Source organism: Rhea americana, unplaced genomic scaffold, assembly GCF_003343005.1.
Source record: "Rhea americana isolate MKP2758 unplaced genomic scaffold, rheAme1 scaffold_287, whole genome shotgun sequence".
In the NCBI taxonomy this organism is placed as follows: Eukaryota; Metazoa; Chordata; class Aves; order Rheiformes; family Rheidae; genus Rhea; species Rhea americana.
In genome coordinates this window covers 172671-199514 of record NW_028186409.1, presented here as the reverse complement: position 1 = coordinate 199514, position 26844 = coordinate 172671, and the positions used below count along the sequence as shown (strand labels likewise).

The 26844-nt window shown below is 54.5% G+C and overlaps 2 protein-coding genes across 2 annotated transcripts; both read right to left on the bottom strand.

The window, feature by feature from the left end:
• Window positions 1-603: 603 nt before the first annotated feature.
• LOC146593628 (alpha-2-macroglobulin-like protein 1) lies at window positions 604-16999 on the bottom strand. The gene is made up of 36 exons (XM_085308942.1): window positions 16926-16999; window positions 14861-15050; window positions 14230-14392; window positions 13805-13857; window positions 13128-13148; window positions 12760-12913; window positions 12315-12399; window positions 12061-12193; window positions 11614-11728; window positions 10933-11042; window positions 10623-10787; window positions 10104-10334; window positions 9619-9682; window positions 9357-9502; window positions 8928-9077; window positions 8435-8650; window positions 7734-7845; window positions 7152-7266; window positions 6778-7003; window positions 6571-6697; window positions 6162-6283; window positions 5647-5698; window positions 5317-5391; window positions 4853-5029; window positions 4583-4664; window positions 4220-4376; window positions 4006-4080; window positions 3608-3764; window positions 3233-3450; window positions 2901-3116; window positions 2704-2828; window positions 2431-2521; window positions 2103-2171; window positions 1844-1946; window positions 1280-1321; window positions 604-665 (listed from the first exon to the last, which is right to left on the bottom strand). Exons 1-36 carry the CDS (start codon window positions 16997-16999, stop codon window positions 604-606), a joined length of 4473 nt encoding a protein of 1490 aa, XP_085165068.1.
• Window positions 17000-19603: 2604 nt separating this feature from the next.
• LOC146593627 (1-acyl-sn-glycerol-3-phosphate acyltransferase alpha-like) lies at window positions 19604-24461 on the bottom strand. The gene is made up of 6 exons (XM_085308941.1): window positions 24274-24461; window positions 21086-21219; window positions 20638-20813; window positions 20371-20466; window positions 20045-20117; window positions 19604-19869 (listed from the first exon to the last, which is right to left on the bottom strand). Exons 1-6 carry the CDS (start codon window positions 24459-24461, stop codon window positions 19604-19606), a joined length of 933 nt encoding a protein of 310 aa, XP_085165067.1.
• Window positions 24462-26844: the final 2383 nt, after the last annotated feature.

Genomic DNA, 26844 nt, shown 5'->3' with positions numbered 1-26844 from the left:
CCACATCTCATCTCAAGTTGTGCGCTGTTGTCAGGCGCAGGGAGGACCCATAGTTGTCTGAGGCAGCCCTGTGCCTCTTTATTAATTCCTCAGGGTGCCAAACTCAGTCTACCGACATTTTCTCACTGACAAAGAAGCTGGGCGTACACCAGCTTGCTCTGTAGCAAGCTGACCCCAGGAGCCCATAAGCACTCTGAAATCTGCCCTCCTTCCCCCAGGGAACAGTCCACATGAGGCACCCCAGCCCTCCTGGCCAGCTGCAAAGATGACCGCTGCTACCTCCCCAGGTGTGGGATGCAGCAATTACAGGGAAAAAAAAAGACAGCAAACAAAAGGTGCAGTTAAGTGAACTTATTTATTTAGGCACAGGACAGGGCAACCTGAGCTGCTGCTCTCCAGTGGCGAGGCCAGAGTTTGCTTCCATCGCCCACCACGCCTTGCTGAGCTCCTAGCACAGCCTAGTCAAACGAATGTTGATGGGATCTCATCCCTGGCTGCCACTGGGAGTGAAGTGGCTGGGTCTGGAGTAAGCCCTGTCATGCTGCGCCAGCTGCTGGCAGTGCTGTGAGTGTTTCTGAGATRCTTTCTGCCTGCATGGAGGGATTATGCTGTGGCCATGACAGGAGCAGACCGTTGGCTGTCCCGGTCATCAGGGGCTAGCGCTGCTGAGGGAATCAGGGCAAGCGAGGAGACCAGCTGACAGGGTCAGGCTTCACTAGAAATTTTTCTTCTTCTGGGCTTCTGCCTCTTCAAAATTGAATACAGGTGTCCTGAGAGAGAAGAGCAGCCCCTCTGCCACCCCCCAGCCACCCCTGGCTCTGTGCGTGGCTGCTCCTGTCCCTCCAAAGCCATCCCAGGGATCTCTATTTCCTCTCTGTTCCCCTGTGGCCCCTTCCCAAGGTCCATGTGCTGCCCCCCATGAGGTTTCCTTTAYATGTGCCTGCATGGTGGGTCACTGTGTGACGCCAAACCCAGGGAGAGGAGCTCCACAGAGGGACAAAGAGGGAGGCCAGATCTGCTGTGTATCTGAACCCAACCTGTCTCAGTGCCCACCTCAAAGGGAGCAAAGCACCTCTTTGTACCCACAGCTCTCTGCAGCCTGTCCCCTGGGTCCTCCCTCGCCTCTAGCCAGCAGAACCCATGGATCTAGCTGGGGGCTCCCCTCCTGGCTTGACTCCTCCATTCCTGCTCCCTGCCCTCCTTCTCTTGGATCCAGGGGCAACCCCTTTGGGGATGGCAGATCGCTGCCTGGAGGCCCTAGTGATGGGACCAGCCCTACCTGAGCCACAAGGAGCACTGTACGCTGCATCCGTGCGGTCACCTGTAATGAGAAGGACCATGTTTGTCAGGACCCAGTGCTCCTTTGTGGGCTTACAGTAAGCTGGCCCCTGAGCTTCCATTAATGAGCCAAAACTCATCAGTATTAACCAATAACCCAAATTGTGCCTGATCTTGGCACCAGCTGCCATGCAGGGCTGGGACAATGTGGCTTCATTCCTCCCTCTTTATACACTGCTTGTGGAGCCTTCCCTCTCCTTGCTGCCCTCTTGGGACATTCCTGGGCTTCAAGACAGCCAGGAGCCATGGAGCTAATAATGGGCTAATGAACCATGCCTGGGATCATGAGCATAGGGGTAAGGCCTGCTGCTCTGTCCCCATGGTCTTGTTGGGGCTTTCAGCTGGTCTACGTTGGATCCTAAGGCTGCCTTTGGGGCACTGGAGGTTCTGTGTGGAGCTGGGGCTGCAGTGGTGCGGACTTTAGCTGTTTTGGGGGAGCGAGGGGTAGCAGTGGGGCCAGACCCTTCCTGGCACCCCAAGAGGGCAAGTCCCTGGCAGGGCTCACCTGTCTCGTAGTAGTCATACAGTCTTACAGTGGCTGGCTGGAGGTTACTCACGGGGAAGTCCTGCGTCATGGAGAAGGCAAAAGTCTCCTCCTCCTTTGTGAGCTGCGGATGGAGCCCAAGGGTGAGGCATAACCACATCCAGCTGCCTCAGCCCTCTCAGCTGGAAATGGTGGGGAAATGTCCCCACACTCCAGCCCTGCTCCTCAGCCTCCTACAGCGGGCTGAGGTCCTGGTCTTGTCCCCATCCTCTCATCTCACCTGGTCCAGATAAAGTGTCACTTGGTCGCTTTGCACTTCCACCCTCTTCACCAGCTTCTGCTTCTTCAGCTGGARGCACAAGGAGCAAATGGTTCAGTCCGGAGAGAGGCAGCTCGACTGGGTACTGGGGGCTTCCCACAGCCAGGGCCACACATCCCCCACAGGTGGCCCTCTGCCCAGGCAAGGGTGCTCAGTGCTTGGAGGAGAAAGTGAGCACCTAGCGCCAAGGTGGGATGGAGCAGGGGGGGAGGAAGGGTGGTTGCACCAGCCTGCCTTGGTCCTGGAGAGGTGCTGGGAGAGGATGCCCAAGGCAGCCAGGGACTCTCACCTCTGTCATGGAGCCCTTATCGGGGATGTAGCCAGATGGTAGCTTGGCCTCGATGACAGCCATGTTGGTGGCAGGACGCTCCCCGGTGTAGCTGCAAGGGCAGAGCCCCAGATTGGGAGCAGGGTTGGGGTTTGCCTTTCTGCCTCCCTTGCCTGCAGGGACCACACACCCTCCACCTGCTCTTGCACCCTTGCCAACGCTGGGAACCCCTGGCCTCTCTGTATGCTGTCACTGTGGGCAAAGAGGTTTTGGGGACACAGCTCTGCTGCRTACCGTGCCCGGAGGATGAGCCTGAAGCGGGCACTGGCATCCGCAGTGCACTCCTTGGGCTCCGTCTCCACGCGCAGGTCCAARGTGCCTGTGCTCGGAGGGGGAGGCACGTTGTAGCGCAGAGTCACCTGGGGAAGCGCAGAAGGGTTAGAGAGCGAGCAAGCTGGGGACAGCCACACAGGGATTGGGGCTGTACCCACCTGCACCAGGGCGCAGCCCTGCCCGCGTGCCTGCACCACGTACTGCCCGGGCAGCTCATGCAGGGCACCTTGCTGCAGCACCAGCCGGTTGTTGTTCTCCAGGAAGAACTCCTGTGTAGCACCTGTTGCTGACTTCACTGTCACCACCAAGTCCCCATTGCCACTGTAYGTCAGGGTGGCATATTTGGCCAGGGCTTGCAGGGCCACCACGGTGTCCTGGGGAAAGAGATGCACTGAGGAAGCATCACCCYGAAGTGCAGGCTGCTGCAAGACACTGGAGTATCCCCAGAGCAGCTGCAGCCTGGCCCCCGCTGGGCCCCCGGCACCAATACCTGCGTGGAGGCAAAGCCTCCRTAGGGGTTTTGCTGCTTGCTGAGCCAGCGGACAATGTGGGAGGCAGTTGCCAGGTGGGCAGAGGAAACGTTGGGCTGGGACAGGTATGCCAGGAGAATGTAGGAAGTCATCTCCACCTCTGCTGATGCAGCTGCTGCCCAGTGGGGCTGTGAGCTGGACAAAGCCTTGACCTTCCTTTGCCAGTAGAGCTGCCCTTCTAGAAGAGCAGGAGATGGAGGGCAGCCCCACAGCTCTAGGTGTGAGCTCAACACCATGAAGCTGGTGCTGGAACAGGATGGCTCAGGGCRGAGGACGGTACTGCCTGGGGCAGGAGCTGCCCTTCCAGCCCTGCCTTGCCCCTTCCCTAGTGGTACCTGTGCTGACCCCATACTGGGCCAGGTTCTGCAGCAGGGCTTGCCACTGCCCTGTGGTCCCTGCCAGCCCAAAAACATAGGCTAGCAGCGCCTGCGTGTAGAGGTCATCCGTGCTTGCTGCCTCCAGGCACTGAAGGGCCTTGCTCACCATGGGGTCCTGGCATGGGACAGGGGACACCAAGTAGAGTCACTGTCAGGAGCCAGCCCATGCACATGGCCATCACTTGGAGGTCTTAAYAGCCTGACTTGGGACTTCTGCCCAGTGAGACTGGTTATGCCTGGGTCCRTCTGGGAACAACCTCCCTGCGCAGACCTACATGGGCAGACCTTGGCATGGGGCTGTTCCTATGCCCATCTCTACCCCACCAACCACCAGGGAAGACCCAGTTTGTCCTCACCGTGGGGGTCAGGCCTAGCTCCAGCAGCGCTGCCGTGACATAAGCCGAAAGCGAGAGCTCATCTGAGACGCCACCCTGCAAGGGAACCGCAAGAGATAGGTCCAGCCAGGCTGTGCCATCAATGCAAGGATTCATTCCTGTCTCCAGCCACATCCCCACCAGGTCCCCAGGAGCTGGTCCCAAGCAGGGACTGCATGTGCACCCCTTGGCCCACCTGCAAAGCATTGTTGAAGAGCTTTCCCGTGCTCCGGAAGCAACCTGTGTCCTGCTGCTGTTTCTGCAGCCAGCCCAGCGCATCCCCAATGTGCTGCTCATCAATGGCTATGTAGGCTCTGGCCTGGCCAAAGGACTTGAGGACAAAAGCTGTCAGCCTGTGAGTGAGTGGGAGATCAGAGGGAGTGGGAGCCCAGGGGAAGAACATGAGTCTAGGGTACATCTGGGGCCGAGGCAGCGCTGTGGGGGCAGGAAAAGCCCTGGCAAGGCTGGTCCCTGAAGGGACGTGCCAGCATTCAAGGCATGGCTGGCCAGAAAAGTCCCTTGCTCAGGTGACGGCTCTGCCTGCCATGCAGTTCCTCACCAGGTGTTGCCTTTGGGATCACTCTTCCCAAAGGCGCTGTAAGAGCCATCATTGTGCTTGTAGAGGAGCTCTCGCTGGTACCCTGTGGGGAGGAGACAGGGGATGAGTCTTTACGTGACGGTTATCAGCCCAGACACCAGACACACCCCGAGGAGCATTCAGAAAATAGGGAGGAAGATGTGGGGCAATGGTGGCCCTTGCCAGTAAGGCAGGGTAGGACAGGGCTTTCCAAGTGACTACAGGGTGAGGAGRTGGGCCAAGGACTCTCACCACTCTGCAGGAAGCCCTGAGCCTTGGCCCGGATGTCTGGGCGCAGCTGCCCGCTCTTCTCCAGGTACTGCTGGATGTAGATGTTGGGAGCGAAGCGGACCATGTTCTGCTCCCCACAGCCATAGGGCATGGCCAGGAGACGGTCTAGGTTCTGTAGAGCATTGCCTAGGATGTCACCTGTCCCAGGGGAAGCAGGGACACCGTCACAAGTGCACTACTCCTTCCTCCAGGAAGCTGAGCCCAGTGTCCCATATCCCATCCCATCTCTGCTCTGGGCATTCCCAATCTTTGCCAAGGGTGGACCATGCRGGATCCAGGGCACTGCTGGGAGGGAGTCCCCCATGGGCACTGGCATCTCTTACCCCAGGAATCTACCATGTCCCTCCTCAGAGGCATTAGAGCACCCAGGCAGCTCTCCAGCCTTCCTGCACCACACAACCTGCAGGCCTCTGCCCGTGTCTTACCCATCACGGTGACTTGGGCTCGCTGGGAACCCACCAAGATGTTTGCAGGAATCTCCAGGGTGATTTCTTCAGAGGCTGCAGGAACAGAGGGAAAAGACAACTGGCAACGACCAGCTCCTCCAGGCCTGACCCATGGGACTACCACCTASCACAGCCCTGCTCTATCCTTCCCCTCCTCCATGTGCTCAAGGATGGGGATGGGACSTCTCGGCTGAGAGCACCTAAGGACCCTGCCCTGGTGGCCCTCGCAGCTGCTGTAGGGCACCCAGTAGTCAATTGTYCTTGTCCCACATCCCCACAGCAGTGCCAGACACCACTGGCCAGTCCTACCTTCCTGGCAGAGCAGGCAGCTGTGTGCCTTCTCCTCTAGGATTCCTCCAGGCTGCAAGAAAGCAATACCAGAGAGCTGGTCAGGAGGAGGGACCAGTCAATGTCCCCCCACCACCCAGAGCCATGCCTTCAGCCTGCACTCGGGTGCCAGGAGCTGCCTTGCTCTCAGAGCCCTATAGTGGTGCTTCCACTGCTCCCTGAGAACTACTCAGAGCCCAGCACACCTCAGGGCTTCATGCTGCTCTGCCCCGCTCCGTCCAGGGAGCACTCCCCCCAGGCCCCTCACACCCCATCCTGCTCAGAGGCATCCCTGTCTGCAAACCCATCATCCTCTTTCTCCTCCACAATCCTCCCCAGCCTCGCCGGGCCGGGGCAGTGTGAAGCAGAGAGGTGTCAGCATTGTGAACGGTGACATGGCAGTGGCAGGGGACGACAGAGTAGCCTGAGGCTCAGAGGAGGCTCAGACTCTTGTTATCCCTTGGCTCCGCMGCCGAAGCACCCCTGGCCTGGCTGACCTGCACCAACAAAGGCTTTATCACGGTGTCCACGCGCCCCTGGGTGGGCACCACGGGATTCTCATTGCCGCAGAGCTCTTCAGAGTGCAGGGCCTCCGTGCTGACAGTGACATTCACCTCCCCTGCGGACGCACACAGAGCACCCAGTACTGATAAAGCCCCCCCCAACCTGCACCACAGTCCCACAGGTTGGCATAGCCCAAGGGCTGCCTGGGTAGGGATGGAGGGGACCAGGGAAAGGAGCAGATAGGTGAAGATGGGGAGGAAATGGGGAAGGTAAAAGTGTAGCAGAAGCACATTTCCAAGACGGCRTTGCTCCTCTCCTCAACCTCCCTGCCCACCCCATCCTCTGAGAGGGTTCCCAAACAACAGGGCAAATGGGTCCCAGCATGGCCCCAGCATCCCATACCCAGGCTGGTTGCTCTCACATCCCACTGGAAAGTCCTCCCTTCATCCGCGCACACGCAGCCGCTGTACACCCCCTCCACGCTCGCTGACACCTCCAGCTGCGCCGACTCTGCCAGCGTCACCCGCACCTGCCAGACCATGGCCAAARCCTCCATCAGCCCTCACGAACCCCCACCAGCCCCAGCCCTGCCAACCCAGCCCCACTCACTCGCATGCACTGCTGCAGGTAGTTGAAGACGGTGGCCTTGAGCGTGAAGGCTTCATTGCGAATCACAGCATAGGGCAGTGCCAGCTCCACAAAGAAGGGCTTGAAGGCCGTGAGGGTGATGGTGGGGGAGAGCCCAAAGCCCAGGCCCGCCATGCAGAACATGCTGGTTTTCCACTCTGTGATGGTGTCGGGCACTGTGACTGGCACCTCTGCAGAGCCTCCCTTGCTGCAGCAGGGTGGTACAAGAGCGTCACGAGCACCGATGCCATCCTGCCCATGCTAGACCTTCGGAGAGAAGGAGCTGGCCTGGCCTTGTCCCATGCATGAGGAGCACTTGGTTGGGGACCAGCCCTGCAGAGAACATCTTCACTTACCCCACAGGAACCAGGTCCCACAGCCACGTTTCTGGGAAATATGTCCGTGGTGTTGGTGATTCTTCCTGGATCAGAGGCAACTCTTGCACGTCRTTCCTTTCTATCACATCCCCTCCTATCTCTTTCCTCATAGAGGTTGCTGTAGTTCTAAAGGTCCCTAGAGAAAGCAGAGTAGGATTTAGGGTCTGCTCCTGGATGAACAGAAACATGGGTATGGGGTGCCAGTGGATCTCTCTGCATCTCTGCTCCTTTTCTGTGGAGTCTAAGGCTGGACCTTGGCTGTAGCCAGCCTGAGAGTGGTCAAAAATCTCTTTAACGAACTGACACCTGAGCATGGAAAACACCCAGTTGCTCCATAAGGCAAAGCTGTGTGAGACAGCCTTTCCCTCTACCCTGTTGAGAATGGGGAGACCTGCAGCCCAGCTTCTGCTTCTTTGATGCTAAGTGAATTTTTGGGATGGCTCCAAGGCCCCCTGAAGGCACAGGAAAAATGTGACCTGACTGCTTTTGTGCCAGGGTCAGGAACTAGCTCCTATTTCTCCTCTTCTGACTCTCCATGTGTGTCTGGCAGAGCAAGCAAACCAGGGCAAGTATGCTGACCTTTGGGACCCAAGGCGCCCAATCCGAGCATCTTGTACCTCTCTTTGCACTTGCTCCTGATCTTTGCATTGGTGAAAATTTTCAGTGCTGCAGCCTGTGAAAAAGAAAACAGATCAGCCATCTCCAAAACCCTGAAGGAGGAAGAGTCCTATCAAAATCATTTTGAAGAGTCATATCAAAATGATAATTAGTCATTGGACTGCAAAATAAGGGAAGTGGAGAAGTAGCAGAGTCTAGGATCTGCAGGAAGGGGGAAAGGCGTCTGCTAATGCCACGTGAGCAGAGATATCCCCAGCAGAGCACAAAGGCAGTATGGTGGGTGACTACTCTGCAGACATCCCTGCAAGGCTGCGTGGGGAAAGGTGAGCTTCCAGCGTTCAGCAGCCTCTGTGGGAGATACACCTCACCGTGTGCCTGCAGAGACAGCTGACATGGAGGCTGCTGGAGGGCACCAGAGCCCTGAATATGCCCCAAGTCTTCCCACATCCCTGCCTTGGGCATCATGGATGTTTCTGAGGGGAATCCTGAGGGAGGGAGGTGAGGCACCACCAGCATCCTCTGGAGACCAGGCATGAGTGTGGCTTTGAAGGGATGTTATCTTGCTTTCCAGGGACCTTGTGCAAATCACAGTCAGCTCCTGGGCTGAAAAGGAACAACTACACATAAGTAGGCAGGACCTCTACCTGAAACAACTTATAGGACTCCATCCTGACAGAATTTGAAAAATATGGAGGCAAAAGATGCCTCCTTTGATGGGGAAACCTCATTGGCTCTCTCCTTATAGAAAAGGGAATGAGAGGACCAGCAGGTTCTGGCAGGAAGTTCCAGTAAGAGTTTGGACAATAAGGTGGATCTTGAATCCTTTCAGGATATTCAAATCTGGGGAGCACTTTGTAGACCTAGGAATAAACATAGGCATTAGGCATAAAACAAGCCTGGAGTCTACACCTTGACTACTTAAAGCCCCTTGAGAGGAATGCCCAGGGGACACCACAGCACTGCTGTGGCCAGCAGCCCACAAGCAGTCAGGGGATGAACATTCACTTGGGGACAGCCCAGAGCCCCCAAATGGGAGGCCCTAGCAAATGTCCTTCCACCTCCCATTCACAGCTGGTTCCTGTCACTTCAGAACAAGGTGAAGCCCCCACAGTGCCCCAGGCAGCTGCCATGACTCACTGTGTCCCTGCTGAGCTCAGCTTCGGGTTTTAAGAGTAGCACACTCCGATCCACAGCACGAACTGCACACAAGGACCCAGGGGCAGCCTGCATCTCCAGGTAGAGCTCTGAGCCAGGCAGAGCCTTCATCTCCGAAAATGCCAGCTTCACCTGAGGAGTGACATGAATACTAGGTGGTATTCAAGAGTAGGAGAGGGAATCACCTCCCAAAGAGGAGCTAGTCCCAGCTAGAATAACCAAGCCATGCGCATGGAGGTCTCTCCTGGAGCTGCACAAGATGAATAAATTCAGGCTCAGGGACTTGGGAACCAGAGCACAAGTTAAAGAGACAGCAGTGCTGCAGTACAAGCAGAACAGGAAGGAGCTCTGGGCACACAGCTTTAGATAGGCTGAGGAGCAATTCTCCTGTCTCCTACAGGCTTCACTCACCTTGTTGGGGAAGCATTTGACCACATGGAGCTCCGTGCTGTCAGCAACCATCTCCTCATTGGGCAGCACCACATAGCCCAGCACCTTGGCGGTTGGTGCCAGCTCCAGGCCAACAGGCAGCTCCAGGGAGAAGGAGCCTCTCAGCCCTGGGACAAGGGAAACATGGAAGTAGATCAGCTCACAGTGCAGACAGCAGAGCCCTCTCCATACAAACGGGGTCACAGTGAGCCCTGCACATGCCTATCCATGATTTGAGACCTACCAGCCTTCTCAGGCAAGTACAGCTGTTTCCTGAGGACGGTGGCAATGGTTCCTTTGGCAATGACCTGCAGAGGAGGAGATGGGAATGACTAAACTGTTGCTTTGTGTGGATCTAAAATACCCTGATGGACCCAAGGGCTAGAGTCTATGGAAGTTTTTTTTGACTTTTGCCAGTTTCCAGCCCCCCAACTTCTTCCACTGGCAAACAAGTCCAATAGTGTGAGTAGACACCTCTACTAACTGGTGTATGTCTCTCAGTCATCTTAGCAGTGCTGTTTGGAGGTAAGGAACAGAAAAGCATGGGCTAAACACCTCAATCCAGCCAGGAGAGACTGCTCACTGTCTTGTCCTCAGGTCAAATGGGCCAAAGAGTGCAATCACAACTGGGACACAACCATGCACTTGTGTGTGGATATGGACTTTCACACACAAAGTCTCACATGCCCTCTCTACTGCCTGTTGCTCGCCCTCCCCATGCAGGCTCACCAGGAAGACCACATCCACACTCTGGAGCTCAGTTCCCAGGGCCTCCCTGGCAAAGGTGTAATCCACTTGGAGTTGGTGGGCTTGGTTGCAGGGCAGCTCCTCTCCTAGGCTGCGGATCCTCAGGAAGCTCTGGCTCTCCGAATAGAAGGGTCTCAGGGAGAGGAAGGCAGTTTGGTATCTGGGGTTTGACCCATCATTCTCCTGGTCATGGTCTGCCTTGTTGACTTGACCCTGAGCGGTGGAGGAAGAAATTAGGGTGCTGAAGGGTGAAGACAGCTCCACAGCAATGAACTGATGTAGCAGTTGAGATCACACCGTTGCCTCAGTGCTGTGTCCCGCAGGGCAGAAGAAATACTGTGAGATTTGCAGCAGAGCATATAGCCAATCATGAGGTGGTAGTCTCAGCACCAGCCACCACTGATGTAAGTTGTCCTGCCTCTTTGGAAAAGGTGTCCAGCCCCATTCTACCAGAAAATGCATGGCAAGGGCCCCTGATGGGCTGAAACATGGGTCACTTACACTCAGGGAGACACTCCGAGTCCAGCCAGAGGTGTCCAGCTCAAAGGAGGCTCTCCCAGATTCATCTGTCGGGAAGATGTGTCTTGTGGTGTTTCCTCCAGATGTAACAATGAGCAGCAGCTGCTTCTCCTTCAGCAGGGAGCCATCAGCTCCCCTCAGGAGCATCTGTGCTAAGAGGAAAGGAGAGATGTCCAGCTCTGGGAGGGAGCTGCRTGGCAGAGGGTGGAGGTGGCAGAGCAGGGTTGTGGGGTTGGCACTGGTATAGCAGGGTGTGGGATGAGCTCTGCATGGTGCAGGGAATCCCCATTACCGTCCCAGTGTAGGGGATTCCAGGCCTGTAGGTATCATCAGTGTTTTCAAAGGTCACAGTGAAGACTTCAGGCAAGATCTCACAGCTCTTGGTGCTGTTTATCTCCAGCCCTGCACAGAGGAAGAGGGAATCTAAGGGTGTTGCTGGAACACAGGGCACAGGTTAGCTGCTGCCGGAGTGTAGGCAGGGCCCTGGGACATTTCAGTTTTCTCTCTGCAGCTGGCAGCTCTGAGCAGTTTGTACCATGTACAAGTGGCCGGTCAGTCAAAGTCCGGCACCTGCCTTTCACAGAAACATGGGAGTCCTGACCTGCCCCACCAAAGATCAGAAATCATTTTTTTTTGTTAATCTCCTGGGTTTTTCCACCCAAAACCCATTGAACTGAGTCACTGAAGTGACTTGTTTGTATCACAAGGACTAGAGTCATTGCTAGCCATAGTGTTAACTGAATTGTTGGATCCTGACAAATCATTTTTTTCTTCCTGACCATTCATCTACTTTGAATTAAGAGTATTGTCTTGCAGACCTGACCTACATTCCCACCTGGGCCTCATTCCCTCACGTATGTACTTTGAAACACAGCAGTGCTTTATGTGCATTCGTATGTGTACAGGGATGAATGCAAAAATATGCAGTGGTARCTGCACTCATTCCTGTGCAGGAAGACACTATTGACCCTACCTGTCCCCTCTTCCACCAGAGAGGCCTGGACTTGGAAGCGCTTCTGAAACATGGTGTTGGTCAGGTTGAAGGCAGCCATCAAAACCTCTGTTGAAAAGCAGCCATTCTTTGCGGTCTGGAGGAAGAGCATCAACCAGGTTAGCAGCACTCCTGGGAATGGGCTGCCCTGACACCCCAGGTCTCTGATTTTAATTGTCCTGGTGGTACTTGCAGGGTGATTATGCAGTGAGACATACCATGGTCCCCATCATGGTACCAGGATAAGATGTGAGCCAGGACCTTGATTATTCATGGTCACAGCAGACCTTCTGGTACTGACTGCCTCTTGTGAGACTCTCCTTCTGGTGCTGATGCTGAGCTCAGCTCACCACCATGCCCCAGACAGGATGTGATAAGCACTTTGAGGCATCCCTGTCAGCAGCATCCACACTCCCCAGCTGCACTCACCTGTCCAGAAACCTGGATGCAGTTCTTGTTGTGGGGTGACAGGACGCCTGGAACATTGTGGCTCCTGAGATACCTCAAGGGCTGGCACAAGCTAGCCTGGACTKTCCCCTGGACAGGCTTCCCATAGGTGTACCTGTGGGGCAGAGAGTGGTGAGGGTGTGCCAGGGATATGAGGAGTAGCACTGCCTGATGGGCCACATCATGTCAGATCCTTCCATTCACTCTATCTTCTTGACACAGTGTTTCAGACTCACCGGCCACAAATCTCCATCTGGAACTTCTTGTCCTTCTCCAGGACTATGGGGGGAAGATCAATTGTCATCTCAAACTTGGGTAGCACTGAGGGAAAAGCAAAGTRGAGAAGGGATGGTCTCTCCCAGCACAAGGACATCGGTGCCTGCATGGCTAGAGTTGGACAGGCACCACCACCACCCTTGGATYCCACAGCAATGACAAAGGGCTCTCCCTGGGGAAGTTTGGACAATATCAGATGCATGCTGGCTGCATCTCAGGAGCAGAAGCTGGAAGGACAAAGCAGTGAACCTGTAGCCTGCAAAGGAAGAGGTCTCATGTGGCAGCTGAACTGCAAAAGAACCTGAGATGTGTTTCCCCTGACAAGGACCATTGGACACTCTGCTCACAGTGCCCCGCCGATATCCAGCTCCCCTCTGCTGCCTCCTGGCTCTGCTCCCCACATACCGTATTCCTCCACACTGAAGGAATGTCTCGTCTTCCCCACTTCGATGGTGTAYGTGCCCAGGGCCGGCTCTGCAGACAGAGGCAGGGACAGGTCCACAATGCCCTGCTGCGGGCTCACATCTCGCCACTGCGCAATGCGGTTCCTACTGGGGTCCTGTGCGAATGGACACACTGTATCAGCCCCTCACTCCCGGGGCATCTCAGGTGACCCTGTGCACCTGGGGCAGGGCAGCACCGTGCAACCCAGCAACACCCACACCACAATAAAACAGACCATGACCACATTACATTTCTCCTCTGCCCTTCATGCTGCCTTCCCAAACCCACATCTCCCAGAAGCCCTGTCTCCCTCCTTCTCTGAGACTGACCTTCAGGATCACGAGTGGTAGCTGCAAGGGAAACAGAAGATGGTCAGAGGAGAAACTGAAAGCACAGCCCAGGGGTCTCACTTGGATGGGAACATCTCAGGGGCCATGGAGTGGGTAGAGTGAAGATTATTTGTGGGATGCTGTGTACTTCTGACCTTCCAGATTGCTTTGGGACTGATGTGAGCTGTATGGATGGCTCTAGCCAGAGGGAGCCAACACTGGTACTGCCAGCCCTGCATGAAGAGGTGGCACCCCCTTAGTGTCTTAGCAACAATTTAACTGGGGGCCCTCCTGCATTTTCAGTGAGTAGGACTGCTTGGAAGTGATAGAGTCTGAACCTGCCTGCAACTCTGGTATCTGATGACCTTCTTAGATATTGATAGAAAAAACTTTTCTTGCTTCTCTCTCACCAGTGTGATGTTCCTGACCAAAAGTTTAACTGGGTACAGTCCCAAGTCACACATGCCATTCTGTTTTCTCTTTCCTTATGCTGCCAAAGCCTACATGAATGATACCAGCCATCTCTGCACCTGGGAAATTCACCCTCCTAGGCAGAGCTGGCTGAGGCAGGATTCCCAAGGGACATGGTGGTAGCTAATTCCCACAGCTCTCTCACAGCTTGGAAAGCAGTGTAGAGGAGACATCTCACCTCCCCCCCTCCCCAACACTGCCCTCACCTTGTTGTTACTGGGAATGAAGTCTTTATCCAGACAGATGATTCGAAACTTCACTGGAAAGAGCAAAAGAGGATGCAGGAGTGAGTGATGGCTGYATCCACTGGAGGGAGAGTCCCAATGGGGAAGGCTGATGGAAAGCCACTCCAAGCCCTGAAAAGGGGCACTGTCCTCCAAGCAGCACAGCCTCCCATGCTGCATGCTGCCACGGTGTCTTGGCATTGCCCTGAGCCCAGCCAGGCTTCAGCATCTCTGCTGAAGGTCCTAATACACCCCAGGGCAAGGCCTCCTGTTTCTGTGGGTAGGAGCAAGACTGGGCCTCCTGCTCCTCACAGCTGTTCTGGTAGCTGTGGCACTGGCAGATGCCTCTCTCCCACTGGTTCCTTCAATCAGACCCCAGCATGGGGCAACCCATCCTGCCCCCTCACCTCTCTGCCCAGGCTTGTAGACAGCCTTGTCTGTCTGTACCAAGATCCCAGGCTCCAGGGCTTTCAATATCACCTTCTTCTTCTCAGAGATTTCCAGGGAATCTTCTTGGAGTGAGACGTGCAGGACTGCAATTTCTTCCTCCCCGTTGGAGGGGGCTGGAGCCTGCCCAGGGGAAATGCCGGAAGAGAGGCTGTCATGATGCGTGGCTGCTGCAGCAGGAGTGGCCAACGGTGCTTGGCTCTGCCCTGCTGCCCCAGGCACGAGGAGCGAGGAGGGACGAGAACAAGGGATGCGCCACACCCAGGATCTGCTTGCTCCAAGTGACCTGGAGCACTCCTCACTCAGATGGACACCTTCCAACAGGGATCAATTCAGCTACTGAACAGCTGGGCTGGGCCTGGGGCTGTTTTGCGTGCATGAAGGATGAGAGTACAAAAAGATGGGGAAATTACACCTGTTCCCATCCTTTTCCAGCTCCATAGCTGTAGGACTACACAGCATCATGAAGAATGTCATGTCAAGCAACCCCAGGCTCAGGGATGCTGATGAGAACTGCTTTGCTTGATGACAGTGTAGTGTTCAGGGCCTGGACAACCAGGGTTATGGTTATGCCACAGGAATGAGACTCACAGGGAAGGTGATGTTCAAATACAGATGAGACTCCTGGACCTCCCTCTCCAACAGGGTGATGTTACTTGTCACATCTGGTCTCTCCAGCTGGACAGTCACCCAGACAGACTCATTGACACCACTGAGATGGACCCACAGCATCGCTGTGTATGGGTAGTAGATCACAGCTGGGAATGTGACCACGTAATACCTGGAAAGGAGAAGTGCCAACATGAGGGGTGTGGGGACGAAACACCTGAGCCAAGACACATCACAGGACAGCACACTCCTATGAATCAAAGAGCTCTCAGGTGCACAGAAAACTGAGGGAATAGGCAGTGCTGGGCCAGAACACAGGTCCACCTCATCCCGTTCCATCTCAGATTCCAGGACCATACTGACTTCTTGGCTCAGAAAAGCAAAGGCTTTGTTCATGTATCAGCTTGTCTGTGAGGTTACACCTACAACAAGCCCAGAGACACCAGCCCCAGAGCCTCCAGGTGCCAGGTCTTCTATCACCATGGGCAGGGACAACCCACCACCCCAAGCATTTCCACCTCAGCCAGAAAGCAMAGACACAAGAAGGATTATCACCCCCTGTGCACTGCCAGGGAGCCAAGACTGAACATCCTCCCACCAGGCTTAAACAGACAGACATGGACAGACGCGGAGAGGACTTACGGTGCTGCACATGCTTCAGCTATGAGATGTAGGATGTAAAGGAGCAGGCATGGCAGGATTGTTGAGGGCATCATGCCTTCAGCTGCAAGTCGGTGCTGGGGACACCTACAATCTCCAAGTTTTGGACTACTGTGGACCCGTTTCTTCTRCTCAATTGCAGTCACTGAAATGAGATATTTGCTTTCCATCCAGCAAGCAAGCAAGAGTTGTGACAGGTATACGATGGGGGCCAGGAGATATAACCAGGGCAATGTTTACTGTCTGGCCACAGCTCCCTCAGTTCAAGGCTCTGATTGATAGATTTTTGCAATTTGAGGAAAGGTTTACTTAGGCTATTGGGGTTCAAAGCTTTAGGGACAAGATCCTCCTACACACAGTCATGCTGTAATACCCAAGGTGCTGGGAAATACTGGCAGGAAGAGTGGGAGAGAAGTTCCTGATATGAAAGTAGGCAACACATCATGGGATCCGTACATCAGCTGGTGACAATTTCTTAGAAATGTTTGTTTCCAGGTGTTTCAAAGTTAGCCAAACAGTAGCTATTTGGGCTGGTCTCAGGTATCAGGTCATCTTTTTTCCAAATTTCCTTCATTGCAGTCAAATCAGTTGTGAGCACAGGAGCCAAACTGACTCAGGCAGTTGTGGTACTGCCAACCATTCTTCCAAACACTCACTTTCCTCCATTTCCAGGGCTGGGGAGGGGGCTCTTTTTGTCCCCATGGGCATCCAGGAAAGCCAAGGCAGCCCTGGGACAGTGACATGGTATCAGGGCTCTGGAGCACACGCTCACACTCTCAGGGCTCGGGGACCATGTAGCTGTGGACTGGAGATATGGAGAGAGGCAGCCAGGCAGTGCTGCAGGGTGGGGTGGGTGGGGGGGACAGCTGGGGCTGATCCCTCCTCCCACGGGTGCTGTTTAAGCTGCAGCTCTAATGCTTGGCCTCTGCCTGTGCTAAAGCTCCTGCTGCATCACTGCTGTCCCATGCCTGGACATGCACCCCAGTGATCCAGGCCCAGACCCATGGATGACTTCCCAGGTTGACCTTGGACCTGCCTCCAGCAAGAGCACACTGGCCCTGAGCCTGTCCCAGAGCCACAGGATGTGGAGCCAGGTCAGTGTCCCTCTGTGTGTCCCCAGGGGCAGTTCAAAGCGACAGAAGTCAACAGCACACAGAGCCCTCTGGGGCATGGGTAAGGAGGTGGAGGGGGACCTAGGCAGCACAGTGAGGAAGAGAACAACAAGTCCTCTATCATCGTGGGCAGGGACAACCCACCACCCSAAGCATTTCCACCTCAGCCAGAAAGCACAGACACGAGAAGGATTATCACCGCCTGTGCACTGCCAGGGAGCCAAGACTGAACACCTCCCATCAGCCTCAGACAGACAGACATGGGGAGGGCTTACGGCTCTGCAGATGTTCCAGCTGTAAGGTGTAGGATGCAAAGGAGCAGGCAGGGTAGAGCTGCTGAGGGCCTCATGCTTGGGGAGCATCTGGAAACAAGGTGGATCCACAGCCCCCCTCACCGGGTCTATCGTCTTTCCCAGAGCTCACTGCTGGAAGCCGGCCTGCTCTGCTTAGCTCACAGGGTCGTTGCCTTCCATCCAGCAGGTAAACAAAAACCAGTGAAGTCTCTGGCYGGGACCCAGGGATTCAGCTAGGACAATATTTAGTTACTCAATCCATTGCTGGGTTCAAGGCTCTGTGAAACCGAATCACATCCAGGGTGGCAGGTACGTGGCAGGAATGGGGGGTGCTATTCCAGTCAACAGAATAAGCAGCATGTGGGGAGCCCTAGAAGGCCAGGAAGACTGGTTTTCAGAGTTTCCTCCAAAACAAGCCAGTCATTCCTACGAGCAAGAACAAAGTCAAACCAGGCAGCTGTGTCCTCGCTTAGTTGTGCTTTGAATATTTTAAGTAAGTTGACAGCCACCGTCATCTGGAGCTGGAACCTGAAAATTTGCTGGGATAGCACCAGGAAGAGAGAATTGCTTACTTCTGTCTCCACCAAAAGCTGCTCTGCTTGAGAAATTAGAAATGATGTCCCTAAAATGCTCTGTTACACAACATCAGTATAATTTCTCAGAGGTTCACTGCTAAAGTCTCTGAACACTGGACCTGTGTCCTGTCTTCTCTGAGCAGCACTGACTCCAAGCACCACGCGGGACCCCGGGGGGCTCCGAGCAGGACAAGGAAAGGGTTGTGCCTGTCCAGCTGGTTAGGGGTACATCCATGCTCAGTGGCAWAAAAACCCCTGGCTGGTGACAGCTAGCTCATTTCAGGGGTGTTGCTAACACTGTCTCAGGCCAGGGTCCGCAGGGGATTGTCCACTCTGTGCTCTTCACAAGCCCAAAGATGTAGGCCAGCTGCGCTGGAGTGCAGAGGTCTCTTGTGCTGGAGGATGCCTCCAGGCACTGGAGGGCCCTGCTCACCATGGAGTCCTAGCATGGACAGGGGTCACCAAGCATAGTCRTCATCAGGAGCCAGCCCAGAGGACAGTCGGGACATGACCACAACTAAAGGCCTCCAGTAACCCAAACTTGAGCTTCCTCTGCCCTGGAGAGGCCCCAGTAAAGTCCCAGGAGGAGGCGAACCTTGCCTGCCACACTCCCAGCACTGAGGGCACCCACACATCGCCCTTCCCTCCGCCCTACTGTCACTGCAGCAGCTGCGGCAGGAGCTACTCCACAGGAAAGGGGCCAGAAAGTCCCTAAAGCCCTGCATGGCTCCGTAGAATGGGCCAGGGGTGATGAGGGGCTTGGAGGAGCCCTGCAGAGCTGGTAGCTCTAAGTGGAAAGGATGACTGGTTGTGCMAGGATCCAGAGGTCATAGGGAGGTGCAAGTCCCTCCTGCTTTAGCTGGGCATTAGCCAGGCACCACTTCCCCTCTGAGGTTTCCAGGCCTTACTAATGCTCCTTCTCTGCAGTGACCACTTGTCCCCAAAGCAGGGAGAAGGCAGTGTCTCAAGGGTGGGCTAGGGCTCCTATCTTGAGTGCAAACCCAGCCTTCCTCAGTGTAACTCTCACCCTACCATACGCTCTTCACACTACCCCTGCCCCTTCCCCTTCGGTAAAAGCTTTGAGTCCTTAGGGATGTGCTGTGTGCTTTGAATTGGGGCCTCAGCACAGCAGTAGGACAAGGATCCCCCTTCCCACCCACCCCTCAGTACCCCAGGCTCAGGCAGGATGCCATGCACACATCAACAGCTATGGATTGTTTAATCTTACATCCTTGTCTTGTAGCTCAGCATAGAGAAAGCTTTACACAGGTGGCAATATTGCCTTTATCTCCTGTCCCCCTCCGGGTCTTACACTGAGTTCTGGAGCATACTCCCTGCCCTAGAGGTGGCTGCACTTGAACAGCATTGCCAGGTGGACTGTGGCTTGCACGTTCCTCTGCAGGAAGCAACCCAGGCCCAGGAGGAGGAAAGATGAACTCTACTCCAAGTTACACTGACAGGTACGGTAAACGGCACGTTGAATCCCCAGGGCTGGAGAACTGCTTGCAGCGGGCACCATACTAGCTGCACTATCCTCCACCTAAGCCGGAGGTGTGGGCTCTGCAGGGCCGTGATCTCAGGTGTGTCCAGGGTAGGTGGCTTTTGCCAGGTTTGTGTGTCCCTGGTGCAGTGTCTGTAACCAGTGGTGTGACCCTGCACTAGCATGTGGCATTGAAGGGGCTGGTGTGCTTCAAACGGGTCATGGTGTCCTGGCTGCCGCAAGGAGAGGGTACAAGGCTGTCTGCCCAGCACAAGTGTCCCCTTGCCTGGTGTGCAGATGGGAGCTGTCCTGTTGGGCAGAGGAGCAAGATTGACCTTGCTACCCCAGGCCAGCCACAGGCACCAGGCTTGGGGGGACATAACATTGCCCAAGAGAAGGGATAAGAAGGGATACACAGCCGTTGCAGGAGGGAGGTGCCTAAGGCACTTTGCCCTGTTTTCGCAGTGCTGCCTGGTACCCATCTTGCACTGTTCTTCTTCRTCTTGTACCAGGGCACAGGGCATCTTCTTGCACTTGCAGGATGCCAGGGTGATTGCAGGCCCAGTGGACACGTCTGGAAGGGACGGGGGCAGCATGGCCCAGCCTTATACCCCTGAGGGGCTCTGTGCCTCATCGCTGGTCCCAGYTGTGTCCTCCTCATGCTGTGGACTGCCTATCTCCTTGATAGTGTTGGCTCCAGCACTACGTGGAAGGGCAGGCTGCTCAGAATGCTGATCCTCACAATTATTTGCAGACATCTCAGAGAGGACATCAGTCATGGCCTTGCGAACGGTCTCTGTCAGATTGGGGACATCCTCTGGGCTCAGACCCTGGGTTTCTATCCTGGGGAGAATTCGGATGGTGCATGTCCCTGGAGAGAGAAGGGAAAGGCCAAGGAGGCTGTTAACCAAACCCACCAGGACTCAGGTCTCTCCACCAGCATCCTTAGCCGCTCATGTCTCAGAAAGACACCTCCAGTCCCTATGTATCCCATCCATGCTGCCATTTCTGTCCTCAGACAAYGGTGTTCTTGGTTCCCCACTTACCAGGGATGAATTTCTTATCCTTGGAGCTGAAGAAGTTCCAGTACGGGGAGATCACAATAGGTATAATGGGAACCTGCAGGAGATGTAGAGTCAGGTGCATCTTCCATATTGACTCCCTTTCTCCTTAGGTAACACCCATGGGACTACAGCTCCCACTATGCCTCAGGCTTCAGCAGGGCTCTGTCTCCTCCCCGGGCCTTGCTCAGTGGGGTACCCATCCCAGGGACTACACACCCCAAAGACATTAATCTCCTATATACTCTCACTCCTGGGTACATGCCCACCCCACCCCAGCATGGCTGAGTAGGAGGGAAAGAGGACCTTACCTGGGCCTGTACTGCCAAGTGGAACGCCCCACGCTTGAAGGGCAGCATGGATTTGTCCTGGTTCCTGGTGCCTTCAGGGAAAATCCACACACGGAGCTGCATGGTACAGGGACAGATAGGAATGTGGACCTCAGCTGGCATTGCCTGCCCTTCCCGTGGGACTAGAGGACCCAGGGACACAGTATGTCCCTCTTCCCTGTACCTCCCCCGGCTCTCACTGCATCGTGTTTGCTCCTTGACCTCCCCACTGCTACTGTTCCCCCTTACATTTTCATGCCGCATGATCCTGGCAGTCTGGGTGATGACATCAATAGCATCTCCTTTTTTCTGGCGATCAATGAAGATAATGCCACTGAGCCAGCAGGCCCATCCCACGGTGCCCATGTACATGAGCTCCTTCTTGGCAATGGGCACACAGCGGTCAGGCATGATCTCCACCATGCCTGCAGGATGGACAGGAGAGGCAAAGATCAGACCTTTGGTGGTCCCTGGGATCATCCAGCCTGGAGACACTTTCCATTCTGCAGTCCCACTGTCTGTAGCATGCCCACAGCCCTGAGCTCATGTCCCACCAGCTTTTCTGCTCCATGCCTACTGCACTACCCTGTACAAATCCTAGCACTGGCTTAGCTGGGACTCCCCAGGCTATTCTGCTCCTGCAGCACCCCAAAGACTGGTCATGCAGCGATGAGACCCACCTCTCTCATGCACATACCCATAAGGTCAAGGGAAGCTTGGTGGTTGCAAACCATCACGTAGGGCTCCTTGATATTTAGATGCTCAGATCCCCATACCTGCATCTTGATGCCAAAGAAGCGTTTGAGGGGCAGGATAGCAGCACACAGGATCCTAGGGCAGAAGAACATATGTGGGAAGGAGACCAACACAGATGGGGCCCATTTGATTTTTTCCAGCCCTTCATAATCACTCAGCTAGCAAGAAATGATATGGACTGGGCTAAAGCTGAGTAAATAGTGTGTCCTTAAGCGGGCCTATGATCATGCATAATCTCAGYTGTGCTGTGTGGTGCTTTGCTTTTCTAAGCGCATTTCTAGCCTGCACAGCTCWGTGCTAACCTTGTAACCATTAGTAAGGTGATACCAGCTCCTGTCTCAGTAGTAGAAAGTGGTTCTGCTGACAAGACAGAAGAGCAGCCAGCACAARTTGGTGGGATTGTGAAGGAGAGATGAAGAGGAGGAAATAACAGATTTGACATCCAAGGAAGATGAAAGAGCAAGAACAGAAAGGATGGGATGTGTGTGTCTGGAGCCAAAGTGAAAATCATTGCATCCCAATGCAGCCAAATGCATCCAGCCACGTGAACCTCACCCCACACTCTACTAACTGCCCAGGTAGACTTCTGTGTGCTAGTGGGGAAACTGAGACACTTGGCTTAGGAGGAGGAACTTTCACTGCAGACACCTAAAACCAGGGGATCTGGATCACAGTCAAGACATGCTGAGCTGTAGATGCATGAATGCGAAAGACAAGCACAGAGAAACAGCCTTGCAAGAGCCAGATCTACAAGGCTGTGGATGTATCAATACTTAAAATACGTGGAACTGTCCCTGGGGAGCAGCCAGAGCAATGCTCCCTGCTACAGGCACGAAGCTTCWTGCTGCAGATGGAGGTGGAAGAGGCTCCTGACAAAAAGTAAGGAGGGAAAAAAACTGCTCATCTTCTTCCATTAGAGCAAATGACAAAGGATAGCTTCACTAAGCCTGTGGAGAGGGGTCATCCTGGATTAGCCCTGTTCCCAGTAGAGGTAGCTGAAAGCTCAACAAGTGTGCCTGCAAACACGAGTTTTGAAGGGTAGTCTGCAGGGACATATCCATAGAGACTTCTAAGATGTGGTCCTCTGCTGTGAAACTGGGAAATAACCTTCCGGTGTGACTAACACAAAGCCAATGCAGGGAGAAGGCAGGAGAGACTCGTGCAACACCATGCCTCAYGCAAAGAAGAGCTGGAGAGGAAATGAGATAAGCAAGGAGGTGTCAAAGGGACTAGGAGCACTGGGGTGAGGCAAGGARAAGGACTGCGCTTACATAATCAAAATCAAAGCAACAACACCAGCTCTGCCGGGAGCTCTACCAAAGCCAAAAGGGGACAACTGCAATGTCTGCGTGTGAGGGCTGTCCAACAAGAGCTTTGGATCAGTACAGGCCGTAGTACAGGAGCCATATCAGGACTGTGCTGGAAGGGATCAGGAACAGACAGAGGTTTTTTTCATCTGTACTGATGGTGAGGAAGTCACCATTCAGGGAGGGGTGGACAGGAAGGGTGACGCTGACATGAGGATGGCAGCACTAAGGGTGACACTGAGTATGAGAATACCGAGAGGAATGGGAGGAGGATGGAGCAACAGGATTGCAGCAGAGGCAAAACTTGGAACATTTTTGTTGTTGAAATGGTTGAAATGGGACACACTGACTTGCAGTTTAGAGAGCATAAACACAGGGGACTGGACATCCAGAGGCAAATGTTTCAAGGGAGTCTGGCAGCACCTGCAGGGGACMGAGCTGATAGTGAGACCTCAGCAGCAGGTGGGGATGAGAAGTTTGGGAGGAGAGAGTAAAGGGAGGCCCAGAGGGAGAAGGAAGTAGAGGAAATGCATGGTGGTTAGAGGGAGCTATGTTGTGTCAGAGGACCTCTTGGGAGATGTGGGCTCAGAGATTCCAGGGATGCAATGGCTGAGGAGAAGCAAAAGACAATGCAAATACAATGTGGCAGTGCTCCAAAGCCGGAACTAATGACAGGAACTTGCTTCAAGCCAGAGGCTTTGTGATTCGGAGGCTGAGGAGGAGGAGATGGAGCCGGGCATGTTGCTGCAGAGGAGGATGGCATGAGTTGTTGGTGGTACAAGATAAGGCAGCTGTGACCCAAGACTTTGTCACGCAGGATATTTCCACTAAGCCAGAAATGTTCGTGCCAGGGCTCAGAGTGCCTGTGTATACCATGCACAGTGTATGTATGCGTGCATGGCATGTCTGCAGAGAAGGGATAAGGGAGAGATTAGTCAGTAGGACAGATAACGTCAAATCTTTGAACACCTGCTGAGGGCCCAAAATCCATCAGCACAAATACACGGTGGCTCGAGCTTGACAAATATCACAGGATCAGACATCTCTCTCTCTGACATAAYTATCTCTTTTGGTATGCTCTCGTACTCAGAAATCCAGTAACAAGATTGCAAAACCTTTGAAAGCATCTAGACCTTCCTCCTGTGTTACAGTGATGTTATCTCCACTACCACCACTCCCTGGGAGTGCAGCTGTCAGCTGTCTGCTGCAGAGCAACACCAGAACAAGATTTGCCAGAACACAACCGCACCATGCCCAAGAGACGACGGCACTGAGAAATCCCAAAGACCTTCTGCCAAAACCTGGTCCCCAAAGCTCCCACTGAGAAGATGTGGCTGCATTGCTAGGGAGATGGAACTGTATGTACATGTGCCAATGATCAACCTGCTAATGATTRTAACGGTCACCTTGCCAACTCCCCCCATCTGCCACCCAACTGATAACCCCAACTTTGCAATGACCAAGAGTAATCCATATTATACTATATCATCCTCCAAGGATCAGCTAGTCTAGACACACCTGGCCACCTCCTTCATTGAGTTAACTCTCCCTCACCACACCATAGCCAGCACCTCTTGACCATATCCAAAGAGGCAGACACATCCTTCACAACTATGCAGACATGACTACAGCCTTCTCTGAAGCTCCAGGGTTAAACAGTGGCCTCACCACATGGACATAGCACAAGTTCTTGGCCATAACRTGGCTGCAGGTGTGTCCAGGGCAGGAAAGAGTATGTGTCCACAAGAGAGTGCAAATTCCTCCAACACAGCTAAGCCTCAAATAYCTCTGCATTGGAAACACAACCCCAGGCTGTACTTACTTCATGTTCTCCACACTGCGTCCCCGAAGAGCAGCATAGGGGGAGAGAAGGGTTGCCATGGCTGCAATCCAGCAGTTAAAGAAAGCCACCTTACAGAAGTACTGGACAGTGGCACTGTACCAGTAAAGCAACAGGGCTGTGAAGGGAAGAAGGAGCAGCAGCCCTTGGAGCAGGACCATCTCCATCATGCTGCCAGGGGAAGAGGATGCTGGGGAGCTCAGCCAACGTCCCCAGGAACACGACGAGTTGAGCATGAGGATGCTGAGCAGTGTGGCAGATGAATCAGGTGTATCAGTATGTAGGCGTTTTGGGCTGGTCAGGGGGAGGACCTGTGCTTCTCTGACTCTGTACAAAGGCTCARGGACAGACTGGCTTGGGCTGGGGGCAGGTACATCAGCCAAAGTGAGCAGTGGAGAGTGGAGGTGAGACAACACAGGAGATCCTGGATCACCCAGAAAGACATTGTCAATAAATGCCCTGCTGGGTGATTAAAAGCCATTTCAGTGCCTTCTAGTGCCTTTGAGCTGATACAGCCAGCTCCATTGCCCAGAGAAGTGTCTGTACATCCCCTCTGCTCTGGGGGGCACAGAGCAGTGAGCAGAGACAGGTCCTGGGCAGGCATGTGGGTGCCAGGAGTTCAGGTCCTGGTGCTCTCAGCCACCTGGCTCTGACTTCCAGCCTCTCCTGCTAAGCTGGCAGTTGGCACCTTGAGGACGTGCTGGAGCCCTCTTTCTATGCTGGGTAATGTCCCCAGTGTGAGCGGTATGTGTGGGAAAGGGGTGTGTCCAAAGCAGGCTGTATTACGGCCAGTCTCGTGTCAGCCCCTGATCTGCCCCATGACCCAGATGCAGCTTCCGAACACTGGACTCTGGGATACYCCCACTACTATCTGAGCCTGCCAGGATGGAGCATCCCTGAGGCCAGATACAGTCCAAGCTCCAGCTCCTGACAGCCCCAGGGCAGCAGGGACCTCTGGACTCCTGTCACGGCCACAGGGATCCCCAAGCCAGGAAAAAGGGGGAGCCCAGCAGGCCAGCACAAGGGAGCTGGCTGTGGTCCATGACCATTACTCTAGTGAGGTTTGTTGCAGCAACTAGTTGGCATTTTAGTTAATCTCCAACCCTCACCCTGCAGATTATTGGATTATTGGTGAATATCTTCCTGTTGCTCTCCTCCCAAGTGCACAGCAGGCACTTGGTGCTGGTGCTCACCACCTCGTTGCTCTCTCACTGGGGCTGCARGAGGCCCTCTGCCTTTCCCCTGCCAAGATCCTGCTCCTTTCTTGCCCAGCAGCGTCACATGGGTCTGGGCCCTTCCACCTGCTCCGCTCCAATCCTAGCAGCTCTGAAGGAAATGCCAGATCTCGTCCCAGTTGGCAGCCAGGGGTTGCATTGCGTTACGTGTTTACTTAGGTGTAATCAGAAAGCACAGGACTGTAATTAACCTCTCCTCCTGTTCTAATGCTTTCCTGCTGGGCACACAGGATTCAGGCCAGTTCTGCGTTGTTCTGCAGAAGTTTGGAATCTCGAGTCTTAGGTTTAAAAAGCAAATGTTTGTCATTGCATGATACCTGTCCTGGCCTGCCAGTAGCCAGCTCAGCTGTCAGCAACATTGCCTAGCTGGCAGGATCACAACCCCACTGCACTGGTCCCCAAGCCCTACCTGAGGATATCKAGGTGCTGCTGCCCAAACCAGTTGGTTCCTCTCTGGCCCTGTTTGTTGATGCAAACATCTTAGGAGAGGAGAGTGGCTGTGTGCCCTGGAAAACTCCATGATCACCATGCTGCATCCCTTTTCAGGTGGCTGCCTTGACTCACATCTCCTCTGGGAGAGATCAACAGGCCAGGTCCCACCAACCACCCTGTGCCGACAAATTCCCCCTGGGCTCCATGGGGCTGCAGAATCCGGCCCTCCTTGTGCAGTGCTCAGCCAAGACTGGTGAGCAAGTGCGGATAGGAGCAGCATGTTCAGCTTCTCAGGAGTGGCCATCAGCAACTCATCTCCCTGTATTGTCCCAGCATCCACGTCGGGCACCAGTTCTGCCGAGGCTTGAGAGAATCACAGCTTTCCTTCATCCGCACTGCGGTTGGCTAGGAGGGAACTCTGCACTCAGGCACAAAGCCAGCAGTCTGGGTAATTACAGATGTTTAATTAGTGACAGCAGGGAGTTTTCTTAACAAAGCAAATGAATTACAGGCAATGTGCTGTGTTAAGATCTGAAGGGAATAATAGAGACCAAGGCCACCTGGGCTGGCATAGCCCCCCTGGGGTGTCTGCATCTCGCAAGGGGGCACAGCACAGCCCACACTGAGCCTATCCTGCAGAGTCCTTATAACTTGGCCACAGCAAAGACATGTTGTTCAGCCAGGACTGGGATGTCACCACTATCCTGCTGAGGATGGGCTGGCTGTTCACCTCTGGAGAGGCATAGCCGGGACCCTGGACAGGGAGTCAAGGTCTGTCCCATTCTGGGCTTATGTAGTCATCCAGGTTCAGCAACCAGCTCCAGACAGCTGAGGCTGGTGCATTTTGGTGGGCACATTCACTTCCTTCCCATGAGTCACCCTGAGG